At 36.5% G+C, this 14,077-nt stretch overlaps 1 protein-coding gene across 5 annotated transcripts in view; it reads left to right on the top strand.

The window, feature by feature from the left end:
* The window catches only part of LOC100731149 (zinc finger protein OZF-like), a 37,383-nt gene extending 23,764 nt beyond the window's left edge, over positions 1-13,619 (top strand). For 4 of the 5 annotated variants that reach the window (XM_013143292.3, XM_063233844.1, XM_063233842.1 and 1 more), the window contains one exon: positions 1,189-4,261. In XM_013143292.3, coding sequence (XP_012998746.1) covers positions 1,189-2,719 — 1,531 coding nt within the window. In that variant the 3' untranslated portion in view covers positions 2,720-4,261. Of the gene's footprint in view, positions 1-1,188; positions 4,262-12,651 lie in introns of those variants that run through there. The other variant, XM_063233843.1, reaches the window with a different exon arrangement.
* Positions 13,620-14,077: the final 458 nt, after the last annotated feature.

Here is a 14,077-nt window from a genome sequence, read left to right as displayed (position 1 = left end):
TAATAGCTAAATCTTAGAAACAACCCAAATGCCCATCAACCACTGAATGGAAGCAAAGTAATATTTTTATGCAATGGAATATTATTCACCTATAAATAAGTATAAACCCAAGGTTTAAAAGGTAAATTGATGCAACTTGAGGTCATACTCATAAGTGAAATAAATGAGACTTACATATGTAAACATTGTATTTTCTCCCTAGTATAGAAAAAAGGGTAAATTGAATCCAAAATGTAAAATAGATATTATGAAAATAGAAGAAACTGCTCAAGAGGTAAGAACAACTGAGATGAGGGAAAGTAGGAAGGACAAAAGAAAGTTATCTCCAAGATAATTAATTATACTACTAATCTATATTACTTCATCAAAAAGAGTGGTTTGTACCTTCATTGTTTGATCATTTTTGCATGTGTATGTCTTACAATTGGAGCAACTATTTTGAAAATACCAATACACAATATATGAACCATTGTTAATCTCCAATTATTTTGTTTTGAAATTGTTTCTTTTTTTATTTGTTTCATTTTTTTAAACTTCATACTCCAACTCAGCAATTTAATATTAATCAAATTCTATATCATGGTAAAAGATACATAACTCTGAGAATGTAGCTCAACACAAAACCTCCTGGTTAATTCTGTAACACTGAAAATAATGTGGTGTGTATGTATGATGGACTATAAGGTAATGTGAAACTTTGTCACTTGCCAAAAAAAAAAAAAGGATAGATATGGAACCCATATTGCATTAAATGACAAGGACACAGAACATCTAATATTACATGTTACATTTTGTATGAGAAATGCAAAATGTTAATAAGTAAAATAAAAGAGAAAAGGTAAAAAGTAAGGCAAATATTTTGAAGAGGATGAAGAGACTCAGTGGAAGGGGCAGAAGTAGAATCACAGAGGAAAAGTGTATCAAAAGTAGTCGTGTCATATAAGTATATACCAGTCACCCAAAATTATAGTATTATATATTGCAAACCTTACAATATTTCAATTATAAATACCAAATTAATGCTGTTTTGTCAAAAGCTATTTACAAGCAGTCATTTAGAGTATACAGTAAATTCATGATATTATTTTCTTACGAGAATCAAAATAGAGACCTCTTCCTGGTAAACCCTTAATATAAAGATACGTTTCATTGTGATTGGTTGTGATTTGTTATTTTTTTCTTTGACAGAAATGAAGACTTAAAGAAATGCCATCAACATAAATTATTTGATCAATATAGGGAAATGGTTTTTATGACTTCCAGTCGTAAAGTGCACATGAAACTTCTTTGTACAAAACCAGATGGAAGTGTTGCTCATGGAAAGCTTTGGATTGGTCATTCATCACCACTTACATCCATCATTGTTAACACAGGACTTAAATCATATAGGTATCATGGATTTGAACTGAACTGTCACAGAAATGGGAAAACCTACACTGACTTCCAGTCCTTTCAGGATGATGCAAAGTCAAACCTTGGAAAGAATTTATGTGAATATAGAGAACATGAAAAATCTTACTCTGATCAGACTGAAGAAAGAAGCCTTCAAGAAAAGCCCTTTTTCTATAAGATGGATATGAAAGCTTTCCATACACTCAACCATGTTCAAATCCATGAAGGAAATCACAGCATGGTGAATACCTACGTATCTATACAATGTGGAAAAGATTTTACTTCTCTCAATGATATTCAAAAACATGAAAGAACACACAGTGGAGAAAAATCCAGTTTATATACAGACTGTGGGAAATCCTTCAAATCATTTGATAGTCATGAAAGTACCCACATTGGCAGAAAAGCCCATGTATATAAGCAATGTGGAAAAGCTTTCAGCCAACACAGTCATTGTCAGATTCATGAACGAACTCAAAGTGGTGAGAAGCCCTATGTATGTAAGCAATGTGGGAAAGCTTTCAGCACACGTAGTGATTGTCAAAAGCATGAAAGGACTCACACTGGGGAAAAACCCTATGTATGCAAGCAATGTGGGAAGGCTTTTACTTCTCGCTGTTCTTGTGAAAGACATAAACGAACCCACACTGGGGAAAAATCCTATGTATGCAAGCAGTGTGGGAAAGCTTTCAGCACGAATAGTCATTGTCGAACACATGAAAGAATTCACACTGGTGAGAAACCCTATGTATGTACGCAGTGTGGGAAAGCTTTCAGTCAACACAGTCATTGTCAAATTCATGAACGAACTCACACTGGGGAGAAACCCTATGTATGTAAGCAATGTGGGAAAGCTTTCAGCACACGTGGTGACTGTCAAAAACATGAAAGAACACACACTGGGGAGAAACCTTATGTGTGCAAGCAATGTGGGAAGGCTTTTACTTCTTACTGTTCTTGTGAAAGACATAAACGGATTCACACTGGGGAGAAACCATATGTATGTGAGCAATGTGGGAAGGCTTTCAGCACAAACAGTCACTGCCGAACTCATGAAAGAATTCACACTGGTGAGAAACCCTATATATGTAAGCAATGTGGGAAAGCTTTCAGCACACAGGGTGATTGTCAAAAACATGAAAGAACTCACACTGGGGAGAAACCCTATGTATGTAAGCAATGTGGGAAAGCTTTCATTCAGCACACTCACTGTCGAATACATGAAAGAACACATACTGGAGAGAAACCCTATGTATGTAAACTTTGTGGTAAAGCTTTCAGCACACATAGTGGTTGTCAAGTACATGAAAAGAATCACATAGGTTAGAAACTCTTATGTGAATAAGCAATATGGAAAAGCCTTCACTTAAGCAATCAATGTAGATACTAAAACTCAAGAAATTAATTTTGAATATATAAAGTAATCTGCACTGACATGAAAGGACAGTGAAGAGAAGCTATTTCTTTGTATGCAATATAAAAAATCTTAAAAAGTACACATGTACCATCACACACCTTAAGAAATTCTTAGAAGATAAAATCTGAACATAAACAATTTGGGATATGATTTATTTTTCTTGTTTCATTTTAGCTCTATAATACAGTCTTCAAATGAGAGAAAAATTTTATATAGATAGATGATAAATAGATGGATAAATAGAAAATGAATGTGGGAAACTCTTTAATTTTTCCACTTAGCTAGAAAACCATAGAACTCCCCATGAAGTGAAAGTCTTTCTAATTAGTGTGTGAAACATTTTATGAGTCTTGTCAGAAAGCATGCACAAACAAAATGAAAGATAGTACAAATATAGAAAAGGAGGAAACCAAGAATCAGACAGGACTGTTAGTAATGAGCTACACTGTTTTACGTCACAAACTCAGGGACATTCTTACTCCCTTATTTCTGTATTAATAGACAAGTGAGGTCAGAAAGTGCATTATAATGTTAAATTTAGAACAGCAAAACACCCTGTACCCAAATCATCACTACCCTGCCTTAAACATTTTACAAGCAAACCATGGCCTTAGAATGATAATACCAAATTTATTCATACACTGAAATTTTATTGAGGCTTAAAAGAAATTCCACATTTGTGACAATGTACATTAGCCAAGAGATCATTGTATGAAATATGCAATGCATAAACAAAGCTTCATTATGCTAGTTTTTAGCATTTAAAATTGATAACTATAGAGAAGCATAGAAGATAATGATGGTTGCAAATAATGGAGTTGGAGAAACTGAGAGATGTTAATGAGAAAGTACAATGCTTCTCATAGAAAACAAAAAAAAAATGGTGGCATACATCTCCATGACTACAGTAGGTAATGCAGTGTCACATAGAATTACAATTTGCTAAAGTTTTTAGGGTGAATTATTTCAGTATAAACATTTGCACATTTTAATTGTTCTAAGGAACTTTTGGGGTGCAGGTTTGAGTGACTGGTTTTAATGATGAGGACATTGATCTAGAGAAGTTTTTGTGTCTCAAATTTCATAACAGGATTTATTGAAGGGAAGCTAAAATGTATGTATATATTATAGTATGGTACTAAGTCTAACAGAGTATTACTAATTTGAAAGCTCTGCCTTCAGCCAGTTGGAAATCCACAGAACAAGGGTGTCTGCAATTAACCTTAACTTTCCACAGTTGTAGAGATTAAAATCTCAGTGGTGGTCAATGCCCATTTAGTAGATTATTGGCAGCAGATTACTTGACAAAAAGATCCAATCTTTTGGTGTGTGTTAATTTTATTTACTTAAACTCTCATATCCCATAAATGTATCCAGTATTCAAAATAATAACATGGTTGAGTAAAAAGAACTAATGCAACCTGGAAATAATAAAAAGGGTTTTTCTCATGAGTGACTCTGCAGAGACTTTAGTTATTGTGCATCTTAGCAGAAAGTGAATACAATGCAATATATGCTTTGATTATTAAGGTATCTTTATAAAGTCATCAAAAGATACAAGTACTCTATTGAAAAATAGAGGAGTAGTAACTTGGAGAGGAAACTGGTGGAGTCAATTCAATGCACCCGTTTGTTAGTCTATTTTTGTGCAGTTTAGCTCACTCCTATACTTATTTTGTTTTCCTCAGGTCTTTGTACCCTTATTGAGTCATTCTGTTTTCATCTGGAATAGAAGTGAACTGTTGTTACTCATGGCATATCTGAGAGAATATCTCAAAACTCCTTGCATATACAATTGACAGTAAAATGACAGGTTTAAAAGACAGCTTTTTCTTTTCCTTTAGTGATGAGGGCTGCTAACTTCTTCCTTCTGAACACATAATCATTTACCTCTTCTCAGCGCCAAGCAAGTGACAAAGTGTGTAAATGCTGGCTTCAGAGTTCCAGAGATAAGTTTTCTTCCCACTAGAAAATGTGAATGATCTGAGTAATGTACAGATGGATAAAAATAAAGCAAGTGTTAGGATATATAATGATGAATAATTTCATATCTCCACTACATTATCACTTTGTGTTTCTCACTATAACATAGACACACTGCCATATAATGAGATTGTGGTTTGGGCAAATTGACTGCTCTATCTCTTTACAGCTAGCTTTAGATGAATCCCTCCCTCCTCCAATATGACCTCCTTTGATTTGACAGTGAACACACAAACTTGAACATTTTAAACTAAGTGACTGGTAATATATTTGCTTTACCTAATCAGGAGACAGTCCAGGCTCCAGATTCCAGAAAGACAGGATTATACTTGACAATAGGCTTTATATAACTCACATTTGGAGCCCTTTTGTTTAAATGTCTGATAATCTTTAAATTTGGTAAGAAGGGTTTTACAGTAATTTTTCTGTCAGTCATTTCTGTCAGGACTGGCCTGAGATGCTTGGGCTGCCCACTATATATAGTAAACTCCCCAGTATTAACAATGGCTTGGCAAACAAGGAGTAAGAAGAGTAAAGCTATTTTAGGACCAGACTTGACATCTTCCTGGCATCTGTTCTATGTACATACACCTGGGCTGATTGCCTCCAGATAATTGCTGCTGTCACTTTGATGTTATTGTGCCTGTAGGTAGGCTGAACAAAATTTCATCTTTCGTACTGCCTCTGTCTCTAGGTGCTGCCTCTGCCATTAACCTAACATATGGTGCTGTGACTTGGATGGTAACAGGAAGTTCTTTTTGAGAAGGAATTTCTTATTGTGAGCCTTTTCCACTGAGGCTACTCAGTAACAGTGATTTTAGACCTTTCCCAGTGTTCCAGGTATCTCCCCAGTCCTGCCGTGCTGATTGCTTCAGATTGTTTAAACTCACTCCATTTTCCTAGCTTCTAATACTTTGTACCTTATGACCCTCCCATACACTTTTGTTCACTGCTGCAGCCACAACCACGGCGTTTAACCACACCTGTCAGCTATTCTCTAGTTTTGCTCTCCTTTTCTCACCACTTGGAACATAGACTCACTCCTCTCTGCCTGTGAACCTAGCATTAATTATGGGTGGATGCTTCCCAAGGAAACTGGCACCCTTGGTGATTAGTCAGTTGAAGTGATTACCCACTTGCCCCTTCACCCATGTTCCTAACAGCCTTGACTTTAACTGAACATGTTCAGTATAGGCCCTCTTGCCACTATTGTTTTGCTGCACCAGGTGTGGTAATTACCTTTCTCTGCTCTAGATGGGAAATTCTTCCATTTTTTCTCCCTTATCCCGCCTCCAAAATGAATTGAAACCTGAGCATCTAATATGTCAGTGACACTAGGTGACCAAAGAATGGGACTTTTGATCCCTCTATTTGCATAGTTAGACAACTACTGCCAAAAGCTAAACAAAAAATCCCTACCTTCAAGAGTTATTTACCTTCTCTAATATTCCTACTTTGCATACCTCATACAATCTCTTAAATTCTTCTGTATCCCATTTCAGGTCTTTTATCTGTTACAGCCCCCTTTTCACCCTCAATTTCACTCCGAAACAAGGAGGACATCAAGTTTTACCAAGATTCCTTTAAAAAGATATTATTTGAGCTCAAAAAAATTTTTTTTGTTTTTGTCTTTTTAGATTTTTAAAACATTTATCTGTAAATGAAACTGGTTTACAGATGTCCTCAAAATTAAAGATGTTTAATTGGCCAGTTATTGGCCAGTCAAAATGATGTTAAAATTACTTTTATAAGTATGATATATCTTGTCTGTGTACAATAATTCTAGTGTTTCATTTTTATTAGGTGTTAAGATCTGGTACTCATAGATCATTAAGACTTTGTTAAGATAAATAGGAACTCTACACTTGAGAAAACTGTTAGGACTCTCCTTGGTGAATAAAGAAAGAGCCATCTGGAAATATTTCTCCAATCCTTTTCCACTACGAATACCCCAATAATCTCCATAATCTTGTAAGAGACACCTCAAGAAACATTGGTAAATATATTGTAATTTGTTTACATTGGTTATTGTCAAGTTGTTTTCTAAGAATAAGACAATACATTTTCTGATTTAAAGATGCTCTTGGTACAAAACTAAATTAAGAAACAAAAATCTTCATATAGTTATGGCATTCATTATTGCCAATCTCATGGTTTATTAAATATATTCATGCCTTTCAAATGTATAGGTCTAAGATATAAAAAGGATTGTTGATGGTGATAACCATTTTCTTTTAGACTCAGATATTTGGCTTTCTCTTGTGCTTCAGCTATTTATAAGAAATGTGTGTCAAACCAACATAAGATGACCTGTGAAAAATAATTTTTGAAGGATTCTCTGATGTTTTGGCTATCCAAATGTTACCACACTTACAGATGCTTGGACAGTGCACAAAAGTAAAAAGTGCTGAAATGACAGGAAAGCTAAAAGCACTGTCCACAAAACACAGCCCACACTTCACAGATAAATCAGATTTTCAGAATTTAAAGATTATAAATATTCACCCACATGACTCTTATTGATTCTCTTGGTAAAGAAGAAGACAAAAATTAATTATATGATGAATGATATAATAAGCTTTGAGTAAGGTAAAAATAAAAACTATTATGAAAAATATTGAGTATATCTGATGCATGTGTAGATAAAAGTAGAGCATAAGAAAATGATAAAAATTTGAATGAACAATATAGAAAAGAATTAGAATGCATGCAACAGATTTATAGAGGTATTCAGGAAATTAAAAATTCCATCAAAAGCTGACAAAATAGTTCGAATGAAGCTGAAAATAGACCCTCAAATCTAGAAGCCAGTATGAAAGCTAATGTTCATGAAAGGAAAGATCTTTCCAAAAAAATAACAGTGAAGTGGTTGGTGAGAAAGAAATCCAAGATGGGCTCCTCTCCCCCACCACTGTGACTCGTGAGAAAGGGAACTGAGAGGGGCTTCTCTACCTGTCATTGAATAGGAGCTGCTCTGAATGGTGAGAAAGAGCCCAGATGAGCTGCTCTCTGCACTATTGAACAGGAGCTGCTGTAACTGGTGAGGAAGAGATCTGAGTCAAGTGCCCCCTCCCTCCATTGCTGGAACTCAGTGACTAGAGGCCAGCAGAAAAATCAGAGACTCAGTAGAACCCCAACTAGGTTGCACCCAATGGACAGGCAGGGATAGGGGTGCAGAATAAGGTGAAGCAACAGCAACAATATGAGGCAGCAGGTAAAGTGTGGAAACTGATTGAGGACCATAATGGGCCTGTAGAAGAAGCTGCAAGCCCCACTGAGACATGCATGCAGGCCACCATTAAGAGCCTCTAGCAGGTAGCCTCTGCAGACCAGGAGGAGAAACAGCTAGCCCTACCCTAGGTATATGCCAGCTGCCATCGAGACCCTCCTGAGTGTAGCCAATGTAGGCCAGGAAAACAAGCCAGCCACAACTTAGATAAGCCATACTTGTGGAGAGACCAACTTCATACCTCACTGCCTTCCCAATAACCTAGGTTAGGAGAAACTCTGGTACCTGACCCATTATCCTACACTGTGGATGGGTTCCCAATTTGAGAAGCACCTGGGACCTCACAATTGGCTTATCCAGAGGAAACTAGCAAAATGTCAATATGAAAGATTAAAAGGCAATCTCTGGCTTCCAACCCACACAGAACAAGGTCACAAGTCATAGATAAATTGGAAGTTGCACATCTGAAATTTCTTGTCTTTACCTCTATCAGGTAAAAGCCATTTATGACAGACCAACAGTCAAAATACTAAACAGACAAATGCTGAAAGCTTCTATTCTAAAATTAGGAACAAGAATGCCCACTATCCCCTCCTATTCAATATAGTTCTGGAAACATTACTAGGGGAATTAGACAATACAGAGAGATATAAAAGGAATAAGAATAGGAAAGAGAAGTTAAATTATCATTATTTGCAAATGATGTGATTCTCTAAATAAATGACCTGCAAAATTCCACCAACAGACTTGTAGACTTGGGAAGCAAATTCAGGAGGTTGGCTGAGTACAAAATTCATACTCAAAAGCCAATAGCGTTCCTGTACACAAACAACAAATTCATTTGAGACAGAAATTAGGGAAAGTACGCACTTCACAATAACATACAAAAAATGAAATACTTAGGAATCAACCTAATGAAGTAAAATATTTATATATAGAAAATTACAGTACTTTAAAGGAAATCAAAGAGGAATTCAGAAAATGGAGATACCTCTTGCTCATTGATATGAAGAACCAACATAGTGAAAGTGACCACACCCCCAAAACTGATCCACAAATTTAATGAAATCCTGATCAAAATACCCTTAGCATACCTCACAGATCTACAGAACAAATTCCTAAAATTCATGTGGAACCAGAAGAGACTTAGAAAAGCAACGGCAATCTGGGGCAACAAAGGCAAGGAAGGAGGCATCACAATTTCTGACTTGACATTGTACTATAAAAGTGCTATAGTAAAATCCACATGGCACTGGCAAATAAATAAATCTGAGGATCAATGGAACAGAATAGAAGTTACAGACACGACTACAAAGATACTCAGCCACCTTATTTTTGAAAAAGGGGCAAAAATGTTCACAGGAAGATAGTGTCTTTAACAAGTGATGCTAGAAAAATTGGATTTCCACATTCCAAAGACTTAAAGTAGACTCATGCCTGCGCACTAAACTAAAGTAAAAATGGATCAAAGGTATGAATGTTAAAACAGAAACACTGAATCTATTGGAAGACAAGGTAGGTTGAAATCTTCAGGACACAGGTGCAGGCAGAGAGTTCATGAATAAAACTCAAACTGACATAAATTATTTCAAAGAATCAACAACTGGGATCTCATCTTATTAAAAAGTTCTAAAGGAATCACCAACAGAGTGAAAAGAAAACTCGTGGGTTGGGAAAAAAAATTTGCCAGTTGTCCCTTTGACAAAGAACCTCTATCTAGAATGTAGAAAAATGGAAAAACATGAGGACCTCCAAATTCAAAGACCCAATTCAAAACTGATCATTGGAGATGAATACAGATATATAGTAATCAAGAGTACAAAGACTTCAGCTCAAGAACAGCAGGAAGATAATAAGAAAAATATAGGCAAATATATCAATTGGCCGTTAGTTTAATTATTTTGTTTCATTTCACAGAGGTATGTGGTCTTTGTTCCTTCATTTTTTTGCATCAATTATCCACTGCAGTGACAACCCTTGCCTGGAGTCATGGGGTATTTGGTCATCAGTCTCTCCAGCAGATTCTTCACTGAGAGGGCACTGGTAGGGAAACAGTCAGGGGATATCACTGTGAGGTCTAGAATTTAGCAGGACTGCCCATCAGAGAATATTTTTGTATCAACATTCAAATTTTTAAAGCTATATATTTTCAAGTTCCACATCTCAAATTTCCACAGATTGAAAATATCCGAAAAGCAATTTTTTGATAGTGAATATATACAAACTTTTTGTTATTTTTAAACAATATAATTTAACAACTTTTGCATAGCATTTACATTGTCTTAGGTATGATAAATAATCTAGAAATGACTTAATTTTTACAGGAAAATCTTTATAGGCTCTGTATAAACACTACACAATTTTCTATAAGGGCATTTAGCATCTGCAGATTTTAGTGTCTGCAAGAGTCTTGGCAACAATTATCCTTGGACATCGAGGGACCACTATTGGGTGGTCCCTTGATATGTGTATGATACTTGTTGAGTATCATACACTTACCACAGAGTGGAGCTCAGATGTAAACCAAAGCAGTCTTAGTTTAGATTTTTGTGCCCGTATGCTGTATGTCCTTCTTTTAGACTGATTGGAATAAAAGTGATATCTTTCTAATTTAGCAACAGACATAGTTTCTCCCTTTTTGGCAATTAGGAGGTTATCAAAATTTTTATTTTAAAAGAACTTTTAATCTGAGGTAAATTACTTATTTAAAGACAAATTTACTTATGAGCACATAAGATTTTTAATTGTAAGAGTACTGAGGATTCTATTATTGAAAGATAATTTGAGCTAAGAAATTGAAAGATTTTTGTTGAACTCATTATAGTTGTTACTGTAGCTTTTTTAACATCATTAAACCACAGTAGTGACAAACTGTAAGCTTAGCTGGAGGCTATCACAGGGGCTAATATATAAGATTTGGTACCTCTTTGATATTTAGCCTAGATTACTATTAAGTTTTATGTATCTTTTTGGTGATACTTTCTTGCTGGGTGTTTATGTAAAGCAACACCTGTGCTAATTAAAATTAACCTCATATAGTATTAAGGTCAGGTAAGGCTGCTCAGAGGTTAGTTTTGGGACTCTTACAGAGCCTCGACTCTTTTGCAAGTGTCATTGATTAGTCAGTCTTGCATGACTGTATAGCTTCCCTTGGAAGCGACAGTGGTGCTTTTTTTCATTTGGAGATGGTCCTTTCAGTAAAACATACATTAAGTTTTGGTTAGGGTAGTGAAAATATTAAGTACATATGAATCAATAATTAAAATTTAGAAGTTTTTGGAAGATTCAAACCTAAGCAAAGTGTTGCATTTAAATTTTACAAAAATGAAAATAATGCAATCATAGACGTCATGAAATGAAACGATCACATAGTATTGATGAAATAAGAAATGTTCAATGGTATTCAATTTTGACATCCTACAAAACATATATAAAAATGACAGAGATATTTTCCATTTTAATAAAATGACATTTATCTTTATGAATCCCTACTTTTTAAAAGGTGTTATAACCCCTGAACCATATACAAAAGTTGCATGCATGAAAGAAAAAGAATATTTAAGAGAGAGTCCAAGAGTTCAGCAAAGGAAATGACTAGAATCTGTAGAATGATGGCAAGATTTAACCTCAGAGTCAGTTCAGTACATGAAAACTTGAAATAAAGTGTGATAAGGTAAGCCAGGGGCCCATAGCTGTCCAGTAATATTGAAAAACAATGTCAAGGTTTGAGAGGAAGTATCTGGCATTGTCAACATTTAAATGATACCTAAAAAATATGTGTTTGTGTTTCAGGTGAAGTAGTGAGATGGTAAGTTAATTTCAAGATAATATGTGAATTTTGGGGTACATGCAGATGGAACTGTCATGATGTTACATTGTGTTAGCACATACATGGTTATTAGGTTATTTTCCCAGAAAGTATCATCGTACACATCTTCACATTATTGTGGATATTTTTCATGGGTTCTGCTGAGTCAACACCTACAGGTGAAATTAGTAGTTTATAAAGAGTTCTCTACCAGCACGCAAAAGTCCAGAGGTCTATAGCAGTGTGTTTATTTTAAGCATGAGTTCATGGCCAGATACCTGTTTGAATTGTTAGTTTTGCCTATATGTAGAAGAGATTATGAACGGAAGAACTACTTTTGAAATACAAAGAGATACAGGAGTCAGATTTATATATGTGCACATGATGGAAATCTACGAAGAGTCACACAGGAAAACAGGAATGCAAAAACGATACATTTGGAACTTTATTTAGAACAGATACCTAACGTACTTTCTGTTGTTATTGCTGTTGTTGTTATTGCTACAGAGGAAAATACTTGACATATAGAACTTAAGAAGTTTAGCTTTATTTTGTCTCATTGTTTCAGAGATTGTGGTCTATATTTTACTAGTTTCAAAGCAGAAATATGTTAAACACAAGTAAAGACAAAGGGTAACTAATTTCTGAGAACCAGACGCTAGAAAGAGTAGAGAAGGAACCTCAAAGGGAGATACTAGGAACTAGATTTGGTCACACTAGCATGACTCAACCAGACACAGTAAGAAGTGTGCTTTATAAATGTCCTATAGCCAACCAATTGTAAATAAAAATATCACATGGCTTCACATATTTTCCTTCTAGAAGTATTGATGTGGAAGGGTGAGGAATTTCAACCCGCAAGGAAAAATCTACTAGCCTGCAAAGCTTTCTATTTGAAGTTATTACGAATTCATGCCTCAAAACTGGATAGTGGACTTCCGGGAGAACATGGCGGACAGATAACAGCAACTACCGGAGGCTCTCTGAAAGACTCGGCTCAGAAGCCAGGAATGGTGGGGACTAAGGAGACATAAGTCGGTGGAGATATGCTCTGCTGACTCAGGAACGAACTGGGCTGAGAGAAGCCAACTTGGAATGCAGTCCTGGTGCTAAAACAGGAACAGAAAAGACTCGGTGTGGAGGCTGGAACCGCACCATTGTAAGCCGCGATTTGGGTTTCCGGCCGCGCGGCGGCTGGCTGCCTCTACAGCGGCTCGGCAAGGAGAGAGACGCGCGGAAGCTCTGAGAATGGCAATCTGCGAACGGCAGGGAGGTGTGCACTGACTTGTGGTGAGGTGAGTGAGAGAAACTGACACTCTACCACAGTTTGACTCCAGCAGAGGACTTTCTGGGCCCGAGCAGTCCTGCGGGAGCAGGGCGCGGTGGCGACTCCAGTCACACATCCCCCTCTCGGGCGGGATTGGTGAAAAGTGCCTGGCCTGCGTGACACTGCCGGTGGACCTGGTAGACTGTCCCAACCCAGATCCCAGAGCCTGACGGTGGCCGGGAGGGGAGACGCGTAGGCTGCCTGGTCCGTAACTCCCTGGTGCGCAGCGGTGAGCGGGAACAACTAACTGGCGCAATTCGATCAGGCTGTGGCTGACTGGGAGAGAAGCTGGGCCTCTTATATAAGCTTGCATATATAAGGAACAGAGAAGAAGAGGCAGCATGGGAAGAGGCAGCAACAAGAAAGGCTCCTTGGCCCCCAATTCTGAGAAACAGGCAATAGCAGACACCACACCAATACACATAAGGCACCATATAGAGAGCCTCATAGACGAATTCAGGAATGAAGTTATCAATGACCTGAAGCTAGAAGTATGCAGAATAGTTAGAGAAATGTTAAGTACCACCCAAGAAAAAACAGGTGGTGGAATGGAAGAACAGAAAAAAAGGGGAGAATTGTTTGATGGAGAAAACAGAGAAAGCATAGAATACGTGAAGCAGGTTCAAAGGGACTACCAAGATACTAAGAAGTCTATAGAAGACTGGCATAACAGCTTGAAAGAAACTAAGGACAGACTATCTGAACTGGAGGGCAGACTTGTAATATGGGAGAATGAAATGAAAAACTTCTTAAAAATAACAAAGAAACAAACAGCAATAATACAAAGACAAGAAGATGATAAGAGGATCCATAACTTAAGGATTAAGAACATAAAAGAAGAAGTAGGGACACAAACAAGTGAACTACAAAAGCTACTCACAGAAATAATCCAGGAGAATTTTCCTAATTTAGCAAAAGGTA

Source organism: Cavia porcellus, unplaced genomic scaffold (genome assembly GCF_034190915.1).
Source record: "Cavia porcellus strain 051 isolate PalLab524CR breed Dunkin Hartley unplaced genomic scaffold, mCavPor4.1 scaffold_23, whole genome shotgun sequence".
NCBI lineage: Eukaryota > Metazoa > Chordata > Mammalia > Rodentia > Caviidae > Cavia > Cavia porcellus.
This window is presented reverse-complemented; position numbering and strand designations above follow the sequence as displayed.